Source organism: Leuresthes tenuis, unplaced genomic scaffold (genome assembly GCF_036924035.1).
Source record: "Leuresthes tenuis unplaced genomic scaffold, fLeuTen1.0.hap1 SCAF_20, whole genome shotgun sequence".
Taxonomy (NCBI): domain Eukaryota; kingdom Metazoa; phylum Chordata; class Actinopteri; order Atheriniformes; family Atherinopsidae; genus Leuresthes; species Leuresthes tenuis.
This window is the reverse complement of record NW_027325374.1, coordinates 11,541,525-11,563,006: the sequence shown is the minus strand read 5'-3', so window position 1 is coordinate 11,563,006 and position 21,482 is coordinate 11,541,525. Positions and strand designations below refer to the sequence as shown.

Genomic DNA, 21,482 nt, shown 5'->3' with positions numbered 1-21,482 from the left:
AACATGAACATATGTGAGTTATGTTGGTGGGGGACATTCTTCTTTATCAGGAAGTGAGAAGCCAGCTGTTATCCTCATTGAGACGTAATGTCATTTTGCTTTGACGGGATATCAAAATTAGCAGTTGGAGATGAGCTGGGCTCAAATTACATAATTTTACCTCCATATGTTTGATGCACAAAGTTAGGGACATAACTACTGCCTAAGTTTTTTTCTTTTGGTGTGTCTATTCTACAAATAACAAAAGCTTGTTACAAGCACATAACTGAATAAGCAAATGAGTAAAAAAGGGCATTAAAGGTAGATTGTCTAATGTTTATATGAACGGAATAATTACCAGAAGAAAGATTTGATTGTTTTTACAATGTTGTGCTGGACACCCCAGAGCATCAGATGGATTTGAAGAGCTGCTGTATGAGTTATGCTTAATTAAAAGCAGGAAAGCTATTGTCACCCGTTGTTTAATTTTTGGAAAGTTGGAATATGGAATTCCAATTCCAGGAATTTGAGCGGCAGATTTCTGGTGTCATCTCATCTTCATATGGATAAATATGTGGACACGAGAATGAGTGTGAGCAGCCTATGACAGTTTCAATGAAGTTTCTTAACAGAGATTGATAATAAGGAAATATTTAATATCTTATTATACTGATATGATATAGCCTCCATGTAACAGCGTGATAAGACTGAAGTATCTAAATCACTTTTTTGAGAATTTTTAATGAACAGCTGTAGTTACAGTGATATAAACCCTGTAAGTGTGATCAGAGTCTCATTACAGCACAGTTGAATTTTTCCCTTGCGCAAGATTGAACATTTTCCCTTAACCCCCTGGCATTTTCCGAAGAGTTTAAGGGAAATGAGGGTCAGTACACTGTGGCAAATGTTTTACTCTGACAGTAACAACTCCTTTAGCAATTCATGCAAGAGCAATGCCTCTTTCACTCTGAAGGAACACATCTCTCCCCATCTAGTCTGCTTCTCCATTTATGAGATAACACTGCAGTTATAAGAATCAGTCAATGCCTTGAACATGCACATTAAGTTTTGATTCATCAGCATCTCCATGTGAGTGCCAACATCATGATATCCACTTTCTCACTTATAAGAGAGGAAGTAGGGCAAGATGGAAAGTGCCACAAACCTTCATGCTAGAGACTGCTAGGTTGAGACTCTTTCACAACAGACCTTGCTCTTTTATACTTCCCCTCCCACTCGCAGTTCCTTGCTTTTCTGCTGTGCACTCAAACTGCAAATGGTTTGGGTGAGGAGTTCAAATACATAATCAGGTATGCATGTTACTAAATAGTTAAAATTGAATTAGAATTACAAAAATTGAAATGACTTTTTATTATGTCATCATTCGTGGGTTGAGATAAGTTTTGTCACCTGAAAGCTGCCCGCTTTCAATGTAATTTATTGCTTTGACCTGAAAGAATGAAAGAAAATGCCACAAGAAGTCAAAGTTCCTATTTGATAAATTAGTAATGGCTTCTAAAGACCAACTTCCATAACCTCTATATTTATAATGACTTTCTAATAGTTGTACAACAGCTAATTAGATGCACTGCGTTTGCTTGAAATTTGCATGAATATTGTCATATTAATAACATTTAAGACATTAAAGATGTTCCAACGCATAGCAGACCAATCTTTTTTTTATTTCATTATGACATTAACAACATAATATTCATCTCCTTCACGCTTTCTGACACCTTCCTTCCCAGTGTGGATTATTAGAACAATATTAATAACACAACACATCAATATTATATATGGTGTGTGATTATTTAGTTTTCCCTGTTAAATGCACTTGTGGTTTAGGAAAATTAGTTTTATTTTCTGTCAGACCAGATTTTCTTTTAAGGGTTAGGGTTCACACCCTGATATTTACAGATTTCTTAGAACACCTTTCGTGCATCGTGTTGTGCTTAATTTCTTTCTTTATTTAAACACTTGAAGACAGAACAGCATTTCAAACAGGAAACAATACAATAGAGGTGAAAAGCAGCACTGTCACTGCTACTTCCTGCAAAAGGATCTTTCCATTGACTTTTTTTTCCTTCGAACACCAAAGTTGCTAGTTTCTGTCCTGTGTTTCATTTGCAAACCAGCCTGTTTTTGTCCTCTTATTCAAGTAAAAGCTTTAAAAAAAAAAACAGCTTTAGCCACCACAGTGGCCTCCCCTGATAAGAACACGGCCACAAAGAAAAACAACAAGCAAAGCTTTGCTAAAAACGGACAAACAATCCCTCAAAGAGTTCCACAGGACAGTATTCATTCTTGTTTTCGCCACATTGTCCTTTATGCAGTGCAATGATCTGACAAGAATTCACCAATAAATAAGGCTCATGTGCAGTACGGTTCATGTCCATCATCACACACATGTCAGATCGCCGATAAGCTCTGGTACTACATGAGCACACAGCTTTTGGCTCGGTCCTTTCTAATGGCAGGCGGTTGCTCATGAATCTCAGTCCGGGGAGGTTGCTGCGAGATCCGCTTGAGGCCATGACGTGAGCCAGCACGTTTGAGCTGAGGCCGTTGAATGTTGGACACAGACGCCAGGGTGGTGACGTGGAATACGTCACGGACGCTGTTCTCCGAGTACTTAGAGGTGCACTCTGCATAGGCCACAGCACCAATCTGCCTCGCCAAATTAGTGCCCTAAGAAAAACAGATGAAGAGAAAATATTTGAACCTTCAGTAGTTTATTTTATAGTCATTTGGGGACAGCACAATGATCTTTTAGCAAGACGTTGACATTTGTACGTTCATGTCTTGATACATTACAAAGACTAATGTGTAAAGTTCCCCCTCCTCCCGTCTTTTGCACCACTGAGAGCAATATTTGACTTTGATTTGTGCTTTTGCCATTCACACTTTCCCTGTGCTCTTACATCATGTATCCATTTTCTTTTTTTTTATTACTACGACTATCAACAAATCCTGCAACTTTTATGACAAACTTCCCAACTACTGTCTTGCAAGAGCAAGGTCTGCCCCTGCTGCACCTCTTCCTCTGTGAAAGGCAGCAGCACGTGTGAGCGCTTCCACATGTGCCGTATCGTCCTTACTGTTCGTTAGGAGGCTGTGGATTGTGTCAAAAACTTTCAAGACATTCTAACTTCTAATGTTTTCTCTGGGGATCATCGTTTGAGTAAGTTAAAATGACTACACAGATGTTGTGTTTAAATCACTTGGGTGGAGATTTTGTCAAATGAAGCTGCGGTTATAAAGTAAGGATTTTATAATAGCAACGCAACAGTATTAAAATGCCTTGACAGTGAGTGCGGATCGTCACATCGTCTTAACGAGCCACTTTCCAATCACAATTTCAGACTTGGTTCACCCCCTGACAACAAAAACAATTATTTTGAGAGCGGCTTTGTTAAGAATTCTGCCATATCAGTATACAATAAATATGAGCACCGAGAGCAGGAGAAAAAACAATCAGATGAGTACAGCAGTTGGCACAAAGCAGAATGAAAATTCAGTGGAGGGATGCAGTTTAGCAAAGGAGAATAACTATTAAAAGTTAGTGATTCTTAGTGGATTTATCAGAGATACTCTCATCATGTGCAACTACTTGTACTGGTGTTTTAGCAGTGCAACCTGGGCTTTACAGTGTGAGAATAACTTCAACAGAATTTTATTTAAAGTTTTATGTTTTATCTAGTTTTAATTCAGGATCTGCTGCGGCAATAAAATGATCTTGTAAAGGTTCTCAATACAAATGTGAGGAAGGTCTGTACGTTTCAGCGTGAGCTTGTGTTGCAACTTCAACACTTCATATATTATGTTTGTTGTGACCTTCTCATTATTCATTTATGGTTTTCCTTCATGCCACTCAAAATTTTTCATAGCACTTGCAGCTATAAAAAACAAATAGTCTGTGTGTGTGTGTGTGTGCACGTGAGTGAGTGAGAGTGAGTGAGAGGTCATATGGTGGAAATCATGCTTTATTTTGTCATGTATATTTAAATGCCCTTTAAGCCCATTTAACTCATGTTGTATTCGTTGTAAAGACCTCATGTAAGAACATAACAACATAACATTTGGTATTTGGCGAGGTCTTGATTTGATTCTTATGAGCCATGATGAGTGCAAACAAGCATACGGGGTGGATGTTTTTAACAACGCGCTGTAAAAATACATTTTTGTAAGAATTTGTTTGTGGATATCAGACCACTGTGCTTGGCCATACGGAGAAAAAAAACAATCTCACTTGCAGTAATAAAACCTTGATAGCTTGTTGGGAAAACAGAACATATCCTCCACACAGCCATGAAATATTTAAGGCCTATCCTTGCAAATGTAAAAGCTCAAGCATAAAAGCTCGATTTTTTCCCAGTAGTGTTTAGCAGGATCTTAACTCTGAATTGTTGAAGTTGTACACAGTGCTTACCTTTCCTTCACCTTTCACTAACTGTGTGTTTATGCTGGTATAAGATGGGGAATTACTGCAGTGACTTAGCCAGTACTTCTTTTCTTTTATAAAAAGTACTCCAGCTCTGGCACCTTGAGTTTGTTACATTCATTCTATCTTTTTTGATCATGTAAGTCATTAGAAATAGAGCATCTACACTGCGTGACAGGGTAGGTTTCCCCCATCAGTGTTAGCGACAAACTGCAAAACGTTGCAGTAGGACTGAGTCTGAAAAACATTAAAGGTCTGTTATTTTTGTATAAATGTAAAAGCTGAAACTTTTCTTGTATTTATTCTGAAGTACTTAAAGCCATTACAGAAATGCCACAATGTTTATGAGTGGCTCAATTCTGGTGAGTGCACTCCTCCTGAGTTTCACTTCAGCTGGGTGGAGATAAAAGGATCCGCTATTCAAAAGGTACTTTAAGTAAAATTTAAATGTATTAACTGCTTTATTTCATTGCCACTGCATGAGCATATTATGATGTAACTTGTTATACCAAGTTAAATAATCCAGTTGAAAAGAATTCACTGAAAACCCTTTAGAAGTAAACATTAATGCTTTCTCCTTATATGCCTTTCCTCGGTGCCTCAACAGTGTGCAACAATAGCGAATAGTAGCCTGAAGTCAGTTCATGGATTCCAAATGCATGAACTGCATAACTGAAACACATTTTCAACAGACGTTGAGGGTGGCCGTGGCTCAGATGGTAGAGTGGTTGTCTTCCAACCAGGGGGCAAGTGGTTAATTTACCAGTGAATCCATGTTTCCAAGAATTCATGGGCAAGACAATGAACCCCACTTTGCCTCTGACATATTTGTTGGTGTGTAATTGCAGATGAAAAGTGCAGCATACTGTAAGTAGAGTGCCTGCATTGTAAGAAGTGCTGTATGAATGTCTGTGTGAATGGGTGGGTGAGAAACACATGTAAAGTGCTTTGCTGAACCCCGGACAAGGTTAAAAAGGTGCTTTATAAATGTAGACCATGTCTGCAACAGTCTGAACTTGCTCTCAATTCCGTTCATCCGTCATTTATTGTACAAGTTGGCCAGTGTCATTTTGGTGAATTCCATTAGCAAAATTTAAAGTTTAAAACTGAGAAGCTCTTGTGCTGCAGCAGCCTAAAAAAGAAAAATAACTTCATACACATAATGTATATCGTCTGTACCTGCCTACGCTTTTAAAAGATTTTTTTTCTTTTTTTTTTGAAGTGTCTTACCTGCATTTAGAGCAGTCTCAGTTTAGAGAAGCATAATCAAAGCCTGTCAGACAAGCCAAGCCAGCTACTGATATAGGGGCCATGAGAGGAGTGAATTCTTCTGCATCTTAAACAGCTCAAACTACATGACTTCCTCATCAGATAGTTCACATTAATTTCCAAATTGTTTTTATGACAACCTCTGAGTTATTGTCCTTATATGGTACATATTGTCACATAAGTGGTGCCTCACACTAAAGGTAACTTTAGCAATGAGTGGGTAAAAACCCCAACTTCAAAGATGACCAGCAACAACAGCATGTCATATGCCTAAGACTAAGGAAACAGACCAGCAGCTCTGTGATAAAATAAAACTCAGTGTCAGTTTGTGACAAATATGAGGACTCAGTGAATGTGCATCAAGGCCAAAACAAAAGCCCAACTCACATTACAGATATATATATATATATATAACATATTCAGCTGGCAGATCTCAGTCTACTTCACTCCTTTATAGCTCTCTTTTCCACAACTTGTTTTAGTTCTCCGCAGTTTCTGTTGACTGCTATCTGTTGTGGGAGAGTTGCTGTACGATACGTGTCAGTATCTGCACTTCCGTAATTGTCCTAATACGATCACGTTAGTTGTATATATAACAGTATTTATGCCTGTGACAATTGCAGAAATCATGGCAGCATCAGAGGCTTCCATGATTTCACACCCAAGAGGTGCAGGCATAATTTACTGTGACACTTTGACTGACAAGAACATTGCTCAATACTGCAAGAGACAGCTGCGCTTACTTCACATTCATCCATGTAACAACACAGTCCGCAGTCAGTTACAAAACGGTCTGCATTGTAATATTGTGTCGTGTGTTTTGCCAACACGGTCCATGTATTTTTGTCTAATGCAAAACTGATTTGGTGTAAAAATCTATAATACAGCTTTAATGAAAACACCTATGACGTTTTCAAAGTTCGAGTTGCTTTAGATGACAAAAAAAATTCACTCTTCTATTGGCCTCCTTCTTTGAAGCTTTAAGCTTAAATTGCCTGTCAGAAAACCTCCTGCTGCTCCAAACTGTGAGCACTCTGACTGCTCTCTGCTGAAGGTAAGACACTGACTACTACTGATATATACTTCACACAACCCCACTTAAGAAAAAAAAAAAGAAAAACGAAAACTAAATATCCCTTTAATGATTAGTAAGAACGGATTGGATAACCTCGAACCTCTCTGTATGAACTTTTCTCAAAGCAGGCTATTGATGTGCTCACAGAATTAGATTTGCATTCTGTAACTATTTCAGTCTTTTGTGGCCAATGCGCAGCTGGAGGGCTTGCAATTGATAAAGTACAGTCTAGGCAGCAATGGTTGCTTAATAGAAATGGAGCCCATTCATATTTACTAATGACGGGCAAATTGCAAGGCACAATTAAAAAGTACGCAAAATTTGTTCTGGCAAGACCCGTTTGGCCAAATGCGAACGAGACTAATGTTGAGGGAAAAGTAGACACCAGCTGGGCACTCAATTCATTGATGCACATAGGGTTAGTGTCGCACTGTGGTTTTTCATAGTTCTACGCTGTTTGCTGTTGTGACAGTGCTCGAGAATCAAATATATGTTCAGAATAAAACATCAGTCTAACACTACACAATACATCTCTCAGCATGAGGTTGGTCAATCACATTCACTGTTGTCATGTCGACGACAAACGTAATTCAGCATTAAATGCACCCAGAGCTTTTATCATTGTTTATTTGTCATTCTGTGAAGACTGAATTTTGCTGCCTTTCAGTGCATAATTTGAAGTGCCCTACTTGTTTGCAGTTATGTTTTTAGAAATGCATTTAAATTCTGTGGTGTAATCAGTGGCTGCTTTGAATTTAGAGTCAATTAACTGATGCCTTGAAATTAATCTGAAATCCTGACGCACCAATTCAGTGTCATTACTGACTGGACAGCAAAGGTCATTACTTCTGCTTTATTAGAGACATGAGAAAATATTAATTTGTTGACAAAAGGCTACCAAGAAGTTGGAATTCACATTTACATGGAAATGGGTTATTAAAATGAATGCATGGAACTGTTCATTACTCCAAGACACGAACAAAAAAAAACTGCTATCGCACAACTGCTGTTTGTCTTCTTCTTTGTTCAATTCAAGCTCCTTTATACTCCCAGTGTTTCAATATCTGTGAAAGTCCTGATTTGAGTAAAATGTCATTCTCCAACTTCATTTTTAGAAGTTTTGTTTTCATGCAAGAGGGAGGAAAGTAATACATCTGTTTGCAAGTTTGCAAGTAAATCAGTGCCAAATAAGACAAAGGACAATAGACTTAAAAGCAAATGTCAGGCATGGTCCAAAGAAAATGTAATGTTAAAAAGAACAGATGCTGTTTAGTGTTCTCCTCACCTGCTCGTGGGTGACAGGAATGAGTCTGTGCTTGGAAAGCTCTCTCATGACGTTGAGGTCCGTCCTCATGTCCAACTTGCAGCCAACCAGCACCACTTTGGCATTAGGACAGAACTCCTGTGTCTCCCCTTGCCACTGTGTGTCAGACAAACATGCATCAGTGCACATGCCCCAATAAGTTAAATATGTTTTATTGTGAGGACTCCTGAACGTTACATTCATATTCTGCATCATCTTATTTTAAACCATGAACATAAATGTGCTTCTCTCAGGACACTTTTGCAAGATTTTGTGACCTTTCTGGGAGATTTTGTTCATATACAGCTGCAAGATTAGTGAAGTCAGCCATTGATCTATTAAAAGATGACTGAGGCTTGCAGGATTTATGTTTACTTGAAACTGCTAGATGGGTTTATGACAAGGCTATTTCTTATTGAAGTTGAAGCACATTTTCATTCAAACAATAATTTTCCATATCATAGCTGTAAACGTGTCCTTAATTGGAATGTAGGGGCCTCGTCATAGATATAGTAAAATGCAATAATCATGGAGATGCAGACTAAGTAAATTTACTGCAGTCTATACAGTCATGGTAAAAAAAAACATCCTCTTACACTTCTAAGGTTTATGTATAAGGACAAAATAAACCTCAGATAAACAACAACATATGACATACTACAGTTGTTATAGTAGTTACTTATTCAACAAAAACTAAGACAAATGCAGAAGCAGTGTGTGAAAAATAAAGTACACCCATTGGAATTAAGAAGGTAAGTACAAGCCAAGTGCTGCTAATCAAATATATTTGATGAAATGACCATCAATAAGTGTGAGCACCTATATTAAAGCAGAAGTTTTGTCAGTTTGCTGGTCTGGAGCATTCAGTGTCAGCACAGTTTCAAAGAGAGATGACATAAGCAATGATCTTAGAAAAGCAATTGTTGCTGCCCCTCAACCTGAGAAGGGTTAAAAGTCCAGATAATTTGGAGTTCATCATTCTACAGAGAGAAATACAATTCACAAGTGAAAAACAAGACATTTGCCAATCCTCTCAGTAATGGACGTCCCAGCAAGTTCACCACCAGGTCATACCAATGACATGCTCAGAAAAAGTACAAAAAAACTCAAGAGTTACATCTCAGACACCACAGGTTTCTGCTAGCATGTTAAATATCAAAGTTCATGATTGTACTGAACTGAACAAGTATGGCTTGTTTGGAAGGGTTGCCAGACAGCCTCTTCTTTATAAAAAGCTGTCCAGCTTTGGTTTGCAAAATTGCTTCTGAATTTCAAGACTTCCACAGCAATGTCCTCAGGACAGACGAGACCAAAGTGAGATGTGTAAGATCTTGTAAGAACCAAGTGATTTTTATTATGTTGTGTTATGTAAAACTGTAGATTTGAAAGGGGGCATACTTATTCTCCATGACTCATTGGGCTGAATGAGATCATTTGAATGATTCACCTTGGTGTTCTTTTCTAATTACCTACTTGACGATTAACTGAACACCTTTTGAAAAGCGTCCAGTGGTTCAACTTCTCGCCTTGATATAGTGATTTAAAATCAACCAAACTTTATTTGTAAGACATATTTCATACAAATTAGTGTTAGTTTAAGTGTGTTACACAATGACAATTAGACAGCAGCGCTAAAAGCTCTAATTAAATGCTGGCTCTGGTTTGTCCAATGATCTTATTATAATTTTATAGTTTCCTTTATTCGAGGCAATATTTTATTCAAACTAGGTATATAATAAAGTCTATAATGAAAAATGTTTCTAAATAAGTATTGTTTTTATCAGTTAAAATTTCATACATTTTCCATCACACAGTAAAACAGTGTAAACCTTAAAGGATTTTACTCCTGGTTTGTATATATTTATAGCCTTCAAACTTATATGTTAAATTCTGAGAATAAATTGCTCTAAGTGACAGGCTGGACTTTCCAGTTTATATGAGATATTCTCATCTTTAGCCGGCAGCAACATCCCCACTAACACAATCACTGTAAATCTTTTTTTTTTTTTGGAGCCTGGGATATTTTTAGTCTGTTCGCAGCAAAAAACAAAACAAAATGGTCAGGTTCTTTAGTGACCTGAGCCCCCAACATATAACACATCTTACAACTTGTAAACTGGCCTCAAACCACAGACATACAATGGAAACAAATCAAATACATTTTAGCTGTTTTGTTACAGCATGATCCTCATGGTCATAAATGCAGGATGAAGACAAAGACAGACAATACTCATTACAGTCCGGAGACATGTCTCAAGCTATTAAACTGTTTCTCTCTGTCTTTCTCTCTGAGACTTCTTTCATTATCTCCTCACACCATGGCAGAAGCAGTCCTTTGAGCACTGTTGCACCATTTGTTCTGCCTTACAAAGATATCTTTTCTCCTGGTTGCCTGTGTCTCGTGGTTGTTCACAGGCACCAGCGTGCTGTTTTGCAGAGTGAGCTGCTGCCGTTCAATAGGCTTCTCTGCATAACTGTGCGCAACTGGTGAACAGCAGCAGTTTAGATGACTCACAAAGGGCCCACGGGATGAGCGGCTTATTGTCTGCGTTACTGTTAAGAACTGGTGCATAAAGAAGCAGAAGAATACGAGTTCTTGGAGTAGAGAGTCTGGTTTATCAAAGGTACAAAATGGAGTTTTGCTTTTTCAATAGCCTCAACTGACAATTCAGTCTAAAAAATATGTGCATGACCCAGGTCAGAGCACATTCAAAATACACATGTAAAAAGTCAATCAACCGTGAAGCTAAAGCTGAAGCCAATCAAGCCATTTTCACAAATACTTAATGGACCATTTTAGCAACATCATGAATTGGGGGCTTTATAGCAGTTTCAGGTCAGTCAATGTACTTGAAAACAAGTCAGAAGCACGTGGTTTTAAGTGTAAAAAGTTGCTCTAAGATTGCTTAAAGCTAACATGCACATTAGTCGTAGGAGATAGAGCAGGCAAACTCCTCACAGAAAGGACTGAGCCAGGATTCAAACCAGGAACTCTCACACTGTGAGGTGACAGTCCTAAGCACCACACCACCGTGCAGCTTGTAGACATTGGGGTTGCAGCAAGTAATCAAATCTATCATTTGAACAGTCTTCATTTTATTTGATCATTGATTCCTGGGTCTACATTATGCTCCACAGTTCACACAGGGCAAATTAGAGGGCAGTAAGGCAGCCAATGCTTTGTACAGCTCACATGATAGAAATGAAGCCTTGAACTCTGAAGAAAACGCTGAAAAACTAGCAGATTGAGGCTAACATAATGTATATAATTATTTTTCAAAATATGAAAAAAGCTCTATCCCAGATACACAAAATGCTCATGGATTCTTAAGACAGAGACAAACAAATCAATCCTTCTGACTTTCTTACCACTTGTCATTTGCTCACGTGTCACCTAGTGTCAAAACATTTCTTCTTCAATACATATAAATTCTTCTAATTATTTTTATTTGTGTTCTCCGGCCTTTTCCTTTTTCTGACATTGTGTTGACTGTATATGAGAGATGCACTTAATCTCATGTGACATAACCCCATTTGGTTGTGCTTCATTCGTTGCTTTCCAATTTCTAGCAGTAGCTGTATGTTTACTAAACAAAACCTTACATTGCATGTGTCATTGACAGTGTAGTTACACAATCTCATATAACAGCCCAACAGCTGCAGCCCAACATGGAATATACAGATTGATGAAGAGATTGGGAATGGGCCGGAAAAAAAAAACTAAAATACAAAAGGAAGCGTAAGGAGCCAAGGGGTATTTTTGTAGATAAGCAATGTTGAGAACGAATAATCCCTCTAAAAGGAAAATTGGAGGGTGCAAACATTGATTGGGTGGAAGGCTGTCAGAAATAGTAGAACACAAAGTGTTTCTGCAAGGGTGTAATTTGAAGATGAAAGCCTGCAGATGGAATAAACGTCCAAAGCAAAACACAGAGGAGGGACACAGGGACTCACTGAACACTAAAATTAGACACTTAGATGCTTACCAGATGATACATTTCCTTCGTTTTGCCTCTAAACTTTGAATAAGTGGCACCACAAAATGTCACTTTGGCATCCTGCGCATGCATTGTCAAATCGGTATATTCAACACCATTACCGAGGTCATTCAATAAGGTCAAAGTTCAAGGTAGCTCTCAAGTGAACCCCCTGTAGATGTGAGAATTTGCCAACCATGAAAGATTAGTGTTTTGTCTTGTATTGATGATGTCATTGATGAATGATGGCACAGGCTTCAGGAATGTCTGCTGACTGAAAGGCGGACAAACACCGCAACATCTTTGATGTTCAATACTTCAAATATAAATACTTCAAATATAAATACTTCAAATATGAATACTTAAAAATGTACCTGTGTTCCAGTCAGATTCAGTTACCCAACAATGAGGAAATGTTTCGGCTACAGCTTTTTTTTTTAACATACATGGTGCTGGGTGCTTGTTTCACTCATTGTAACACATAAAAAACAACACATGATATGTTAACAACTTTTACAACTCCTAACTTGATTTTCATCTAAGGGGGGGCTTTAAAATAACCAGACAAGCCTCGTCAAAACTTGCCATTTCGAGCATGCAGGTTGCCAATTTTGACATTTTTGTTTTGCAATGGACATTTTGAAAATGTTAGCGTGCAACTGGCAGATGGCAAGCAGAAACTCCAAACATGGTTTCAAAGGGCTTTTCCAAACAAAACTAAATGGTGCGCATTGGTCAAAATAAAAATGAGAAAAACAAACAAAACAATATATATGGAATTCTATATAAAGATGGAAACAAAACCAAGTAGATAATAATGTGGCTTTAAATGCTGGATGTGCCTAAAAGATTGTTGTTGTTCTGGGAAAGGATCATTCTATCAAATGTGAGCCTGGTTATATGATGAACCCAAAGGTTGCTTCATTTGCTCTGTCCTGACGAAGAACATGGTGTCCCTTGAAAAATGACTCAGCCATAGTTGAAAAAGATTACATCTTCACACTTCTGTTGATGTGACACTGACCTTTTTCAGCACGCTGTCCAGAGTCTCCGGACGGCTGATGTCGAAGCAGATGAGCACCGCATCTGAGTCGGGATAAGCCAACGGCCGCACATTCTCATAGTAGGCTGCACCTGTGGGTGAAAAACATACACAGATCATGTGTGTAGTTTCATTATTTTACCAAAGACTCAACGTTTTCACTCAAACTGAATCACTATGGAGCACATTCTGAGGTAATAACTCTGATTAAATGCAATCACCATGAATGGCTATGAGTGGGTATGATTTATTACTTTTCAAAAAAACAGAGGGGCCTCGCCCACAACCCCTCGTCAGCATCTGACCGTCTTGAATAAGCCAAAAGACAGACATGTGACAGTGTTATAATGAATGGCTCACACAAAGCATCACCTGGTATTTTGAAGTGGCATAGTTTTTTTTTTTTGTTTTGCGTTTCTCTTTTTTGTTGGGGGCCCATACTGAATTGAGTATTGTCACCAGGGCAAGGGGACACATTCCTATCCAGAGAGGACAACATTCCCTCTGCGTTTCCCACATTGTCTTCAACACTAAGTGCTTTTGTCACCAAACACAGAGCTGTGGTTAAGTTAACAAAAATGTGCTCAACAGCAGATACCCGCAGAACCCAAATGAATACAACTCATACACACAACACAAATATCAGACATTATCTACACGTTGTTTTCAAAACAGCCACATTCTTTTATTTTTAAAATGTAGAAGCAGAGATTTGCATGTTTCCACTTTTGTGAACAATTGTGAACTCATTCATTTTGTTAATGTAAGGTCAAATCCCTGGCCAACTCACTGCTGAATATTCCTTTGGTTTTTGATACTTTCAGAGTTTAAGCTGAAATATGCACGGCATGTGATTTCACTAAAACTGTAACTGTGAATCCCATGCTGTTTCACTCAATTGAGCCCTATTTATCAGCACAATAGAAAGTGCGCCTCTGTGAAAACAGAGGCTTCTCCATCTGTTTTTGTGTTCACATATTAATTGAGTGCATTAATAAAATTAATAAACATTTTAAGAAATATCACAATTTTAAGCACAGATGTGGTTATTTTACCTGAATGAACAGTGTGTCAAAAGTGTTAAAGGAACCTTTGAACATTTTTTTTTGTTATTTCTGCTCTACACAATAGAAATGGTGGCATTTTGAAAAAAATCCTGCTTTTCAAACCCACTTGCTGGTTTTCAGTTCAGATGGCTCAAACAGAAGCCGTTTTTTTCTTCTAACATTTCTAACTTTGGTAATGTTTTTACTTTATTTACCAATGACACAGTTGCTCTTTGCAACTTTGAGAGTGAGGTCAGTGTAAAAACACATGAGCAAATCAAACTATATAATGTCAAAGTTAAAATATCAGTGAGTGTTCCAGATATGTTCGGCACAATTTCTTTAATTGCTGGGTCAAATAAGAAATGAAATCACTGTGAAATAAAATGAGAGATCCATGACACTCAATTTCCAGGAACTCCTGGAGCCAGACACATAAACAATGCATACACACAAAAACTTTGTGTTCTCAACTTCCTGATCACAAACCGGTATTTATAAAGGAAGACTATGTGGTGAGAATGTGCGCTACTCACCCTTTCTTCAGACTAATAGTCATGAATATGCATGTAGTTTTATGCATCTGGCCCCAGGTCCATATACTGTAGGCTACAGCCATGCAGAATAATGTCTTAAAAACTATCACAAGTCGCATAGACTATTGCAAAATAAGCTATGGTTTTCTTTTAAGTTAAAAGCCTCAGGTTATTACATATAGACAACAGTCATGTGATCTAACTTATGTCTAATTTAGCAGTCTATTATGTGGTTCAGAAATTCTTTAAGTGGGTAAATATTCATAATACCCAACTGGGACTTTATTACAGTAAGAAGGAAAATGCAGTAGTCATATTACAGGATAAAACAGGATAAAAGCTCATTGCTGTAGATGATGGTATTGTTGGACTTTACACATTATTCTGGAGATTAGCAGTGAAATGATTGAAACTGGCTGGCTAAAATCCAAATATTGCAGGTCTTTCGATAGAAACCTCATCCTCAAAGTTCCAGAAAAGTGTAAGTTAAGCTGTGTGTACGGCCAAAGAAAAGGAAAAGCAAAGTAGTTCTTGCTGGATTAAATGTGAGACGACTGAGGTAGACTGGCAAGAATGAAATTTAATAAGTAAGAACTTTTTCCTTGTTTGTTGTGATGGAAACACACTAGCTGGGTTTCCTTTAACTACCGAATCAAAGTTGAAAAGCCCCAAAAAAGTATGGGAAGATCTGAAATATGGTATCATAAATGGGAAGATGCCAGTCAGCCTTATGAACTTATTGGCTGGATCAGACCAAAAACATTTGGTGAGTTATGTAACTCTAACTCTTTGCAAAGTAATTCATAAAATAGTTTCCATTCCCTCTAATTTGCATCAAGTCTTCTGTGCATCTCAAACAGTCTCTTGTACACAGGGAAAGTTCCTTCATTTGAAATATTGTTTTAGACCCAACTTACAATATTTTTCAGCTGTAAATTAACTCACAAATACCAATATGGGAATAGACAATTGGTTCGGCTACAATAACTAAAAGTCGCCTTCCAGTTTTCGTCTAAACAAAGCTTCTATTAACTGTAATGGTACAGTTCAATAGAGCACACACACAATACTGCAGGTGAAAAAACACAGTATGACTTCAGAACTAAGTCATGTCTGTGACCCATACTGCTTGGATGTGAAAGACCTAGACATCAAAATTCTGTCAAATGTGTTGAATACTCATCTACCCTCATAAAAGTGACAGTTTGACACCTGCTATGTGTACATCTATTTTCACCAGGAATCTGTCTTCTCCTTTGTTGGATCACTGCTTTGTTTCCCAGCACAGGGGGAAATCATTTGCAGAATGCCTGAGACTCGCTCATGAAAACATTTCTTTGTCATGACTCCAATAGTCAGAAACCCCACAGGATACCTTTCGGTGGTTCAATTAGTACAGTTGTATGTGTCATAATAACAGTGAGGAAGCAAAGAAATATCTACTTTTTTCATTAAATAACAACTCAAGCGTTTTTTTAAGCAATTGTTGGAGGAAAAGGCAGCAGGAAAAACTTTATTGATCATTTTATGTCATTCAAATCATATACTATATTATTTTAGTCTTTGCTGTACATGTCTTTGCATATTTCCCGAGGCAAGATAGAATAAAAATAGAGCATAACAGAATACTGAATAATTTCAAGATGAAACTCTGTTAGAAGCAGAAGTAATGAAAGTGGAAATGTATTACATAAAAATATCTATTTATAAAAGTGGTTACATACTTAATAAATCATTTTCATTTTAGAAAATATGAATTTTCAGTGAACATAAAGACTGAGAGTATGGGAAACAGCTAACCAGCTCTGTCCAGCATTAAAATAGATGTGGCCAGTAAATGTATTATTTCGACAATGAATACTTCATGAGCTTCTTTTATTCTATCTGCTCATAAATAGTTTCGTTTTTAGATATATGTAATTATGCCATTAGATCCATCATCAGGGATGTTATCTGAGGTTATTGGGTGTTTTGGGCCTTTGCTACAATATACTCTCTTGGCAGCTCAGTCAGAGTGGTCGGTTTCTAACTATCCTTCTTTGTTTATTTGTGCAGAGAATAACAGGCTAAAATTACGTTTGATAAAAATATGCAACCTTGAGCGGCCATGAGTGCAACCACATTTGAAGTTTGAAAATTACTTCCGCGAAGGGTCACTTAGTTGAAATAATATAACTTAGCTCTAACCTTTGTCTTTTTTTCTAACCATGTCCAAGTAACTTTGATTTCTTATCCTTAGTAATTCATTTTAAAGGCTAAACAGAACCAGGGAGCGAAAAAACAGTTGCTGTATGTTGGTTGCAAACTGGCAACCCACAACTGAAAGTGCTGCGTGTAATGACATCATTCACCTCTTCTCCTTCCTCCTTAAGTGGAATTCATGGCATGGTTTGCTGATGTTTGTTCTGTTTTTGGCATCAGGCTGGTTTCCATGTTTTCCATGGCGGGATTAGCTAAATTAATCTTGGGTTTTCTGTATTTTGGTTTCTTTTTATTCAGTCTATTTCTTGGGTTGTTTCAGTTAGTCTTGCCTGCTGCTCTCCCTACACACCTGTGCCCTTTGTTTGTCATTAACTCTCTACATTTCCTTTGTTCGGGGCCAGCTCTTCCTCATTGTTCAGTGTGTGTCACATCTTATGTAAGGTTTAGTCAGTTCCTGCCAACTTTGCTCTCTGTACTTGAATTATCTGCCACCGCAGTGCTTTTTATGTACGTATGTAAGTTTTTTTTATTTCACTTGCTGCAGCCTTTCTCCTGCAGCTAGTCTCTATAGGACTTCCCTTTTTGCCCCCACATGCAGCATTGTTGTCTTTATTTTACCAGTGGAATGCAAGTTTCATCTTGACCAACAACCTCACAGCCTCTGAAGTCAGCACTATGTCTGAGGACTAAAGGTTTCTTCCACAACTCCACCATTATCTGTCAGAGTTACTGCTTTAGTAGTATGTGCCACAGTAATGTAAATTTAAAATTATTCTGAGGGATTTCCAGAGATCCCTTTATTTTCACATTATTGTTTATACAGAGCATCAGAAATAGCCAGGTCAATTTCAGCTTTCAGTCTTCATGTCAAGGTAGTAACATATACTATACTATGATATTTTGACACGTGATCATTATAAGATACTTCAAATGTGAATTAATTCAGCTGCAGTTACTTATAAAACGTGTATTAACATAATCTTGAACTATAGAAGTGCTTAGTTGACTAATTACCAAATAAACAAATTCACGCTGACACACACTTAAGCAGAGCAAGACTGCATGCCTCAAGGTTCCATGATGTCAGCCAATCCATGTTCAGCTGTCGAGCAGCAGCTAATGTGTATTGATCTGGGAGGTTTTGGGATGTGTAGTTTGATAACCCTCAAGGGAGGATTCCTGCTGTTGTAGCAGGATCAGTCCATCTGTCTCTGTCTAAAACCCTCTGATCAAACTCCTAACAGACACAGGAGTGCTGCGTGTATTCAGCCTTCTCAAATGTCAATATCAGTGTCATTTACAGCATCTCATTAAGTGTTTCCAACAATCATGTGAGTCAGATTTGGTCTACCATTTCCTTTTATAAACACCAAAACAGAGTCAGTGTGGGGAGTTTGAAAGTGAAATGTAGTTCAAACTTAAGGTTGTGAATAATATACAAGAACAACATACACCAGCACTCTGACTGGTGTGCAGTGTTTTCAGCACAATTGCCCACAGAAGTCTGGGAAATAGCAATGCCGCTGCGACTCCACATGGGTTTGTCTTGCTTTTGATGTTTGACACTTACAAAAAGCTGTTTTTCTTCTGTCTCTTGTTTTTAACTGCATAACGTTTACAGTCCGTATCCTGTTTAATTTTATATCATCCCCATGTGCACCACTTCAGACAAATATATGTCATTGATTTAGTGACTGCAGAGAGGCTTGTCTTTCCTATGAACCTGCTATGTCATCAGAATTGTTTGGATTGGAGAACTGGATTGGAAAGGTTTCTCACAAAACTGTGGTAAATGTAGTCAAATTCAAGTGCACAGAAGCTAAGAAGCCAGGAGGCACAGTTGCTCCACTGAGATACTTTAATTAATTCAAAAACATGGTAACTTAAGTTAGTACACACAGGGAGTATGATAAATAATTGCAACATTTGATGTCATCTGACATGCAGTGATTAAACTGACAAATTAAACAGATAAAGGAGGCAATATGTGCTGATCCCAGAAGCAGATGTAGGGATGCAACTGGCAATCATTTTCATTAATCAGTTTTCTAAAGCTGAAAGTGACACTGAAATTATATTGACCATAACGAGTTTGAAGTGAAGAATAATTAGCACTTTTTGCAACAAAATATATTTCATAGTTGCAGTGCAGTACTTGTACTGTAAGAGTTTGTTAGAACTATGTTTTTCTGAATTTAGGACCTAAACTGTTTCTCATTGATTTAATGTTCAGGATTTTTCTTTATAGGGCAGGTCTGAAATCACATTTCTTTGACGCAGCAGGGTTGAGGCAAGCAAAAGTTGAGCCCACCCCTACATCTAGAGCAATAACTATTGGCCTCGTACTATGGGCTAGCTACTGACTAGCAACAAGTTGGCTAACTGTTCTACCATCATTACAGCAACGTGTCAACGAATGTCAGACCTTTCCGAACTTGGGCAGACTATTTAGACTGCGGATGAATAATGAACAAGGCCTCGTGGCAGACTGGTAATGGTAATGTTTCGTTCCCAGGGTGTACCCTGTTTCTCACTTAATAATAGATGGGATACGCACCAGCAACCCTACAACCCTGGATAGGATAAGGCATATGGAAAAGGAATGAATAATGAGAATAACAAGAACTTGATTGATTTGTTACACACCATTTCATACAGGGATATTTTTGCTCAGTGAATTAAAATACCAAGTCAATAATTCTTTTACAGACTCTATGTGCATGTATTTATTGGAGATACATCATAAGCATTCATTTTGGAAAGAGCCAGCTGCACAGAGTGGAGGTTTGAGGTCTGCACACCTACTCAGATAACCACAGTTTCAGGACTAACTATGGTCAGTGGACACTCAGTGAATTGATTTAGTTCAGAGCCACAGTGCCAGAGAATTGAGGATCACCATCAACACCCATGTAATTTTTCACCTGTTAGTTTTACAAACATTTATCTAAGACAGCTGAGATAAACGGATGTCCGCTGGTCTGCTTCCCTCAACACTTCACCAATGTGTCTCAGATTAATCCTTACAGAACATACGGTCATATGAATGTAAGTTGCACACTTTAATAATGTAGATAACTTAGTCCAAAGGTGACCAACATATTTAATATCTGTAGTGTATGTTTGTGATCTGACATCTATGGTGTTTGCTTTGTTTGAATCAGCTCTCCTTAATCCATTAGTGTGTTTCATTTGTGCTGATTTTAGATCTGTTAATTAGGGCCATTAGCTACTCTGCTGAAGCATTCCCTCTGTTATACCTTGATTAATTTGTCATGGCTGGCACATAATCTTTGTGTGTCAGTGACTAAGTTCACGAATGGAAGTTGGAGTTTATCTGACTTTTCTAGCTTTTGTCTTCTCTGTAACACACAAATGGTGTCTATCAGAAATTATAACTCCAGATATAATTTTTCTTTGTGTGTGTGTGTGTGTGTGTACGTGTGTGTGTGTATTTACTCACACTGCATATGACACCCTCTGAATCTCAAATAAGATGATAATACCTACGTACCCAATAGCACAGGCTACAATTAAAACATACATAAACAATGGAATTTAAAAAAAAAATCATGGGAAAGAAAATTTCAGATGCTGTTTTAACCAAAGACAGAAATTATTTTTTTCTGAAGACAAATGTAAGGTGACTTAAAGAAAGGTTTGAATTTTGTCATACTGATAGATTACCATGAGACACTGGCAAAAAATGTAGATCTTATTGGCCAACATTAAAACATAAAATGCAGAGGTAGTTTGTATTGTTTCAAATTTTCAGCCACCAGTGTCTGCAGCAAACTTAAAAAATCACCCACAAATCAGATGTTTTGTCACTAGAGAAACAGGAGAAAATGGAATAAATGCTAATTGTGATTTACACTGTTTCAAATCATTTTTTTAAAACTATAAAAAAAAATTAAAAATACGTTTGTAAGCCAAATGGAGTAGAAAAAACCCAAAACCAAATATTCACCCAGAGGCTGGTACAAGAAAAATGTCCATCATTCTTCAGGTGTTAGAGTTGTGTGAAGCATTTACATTTCCTCTATTCCTTCACTCATCTATTCTGTTGTTTATTTTTGTGATTTTAACTGTTTGTCAGCTAACTGCACATTTTGACAATTTCGTTTGTAGGAACATGAGCTTTACCTGAAGAAGATTTCCTAGATGAGCAAACTTTAATTAGCCCCACCGGGCAGGTTTGTTAATTATGAAATAAAGGTAGGCTTGTTATCTATTTTGCGTTAAATATGGTAAATCTTGTTAGTGGATTTTAACGCCCTGGAGATATCTTATTTTACTCATTTTGTCTGAGCTTGTAAAAGTCATTATTAAACCCTCTGCTTTATTTTCAGAGATGTCTTTGCTTAGTGAAGCTTAAAGCTGTAAAGTGGCTGATAAGAGACAAATGTCATATCTTTCGTAGCCCCATATGATTCAGAAGAAATACACGCACACACCTTGAGATGTTTGCACAGAAAATAATTATTAATTCTCTCTTATGACACTTTTATCTACCAGCCTCCATCACAGCATAATGTTCATTAATATTTGCAATCCTATTTGTCTTCGTCATGCCCCTCTGTAGAGACAGTTCCTCTTATTCAAGAAAAAA

At 37.6% G+C, this 21,482-nt stretch overlaps 1 protein-coding gene across 1 annotated transcript in view; it reads right to left on the bottom strand.

The window, feature by feature from the left end:
* Positions 1–1,640: 1,640 nt before the first annotated feature.
* LOC140278754 (rho-related GTP-binding protein RhoN-like) overlaps positions 1,641–21,482 on the bottom strand; it is a 34,721-nt gene continuing 14,879 nt past the window's right edge. The window contains exons 3-5 of the mRNA XM_072373833.1: positions 13,069–13,178; positions 8,050–8,184; positions 1,641–2,667 (exon numbers count right to left, since the gene is read on the bottom strand). Coding sequence (XP_072229934.1) covers positions 2,413–2,667; positions 8,050–8,184; positions 13,069–13,178 — 500 coding nt within the window. The 3' untranslated portion in view covers positions 1,641–2,412. The remainder of the gene's footprint in view (positions 2,668–8,049; positions 8,185–13,068; positions 13,179–21,482) is intronic.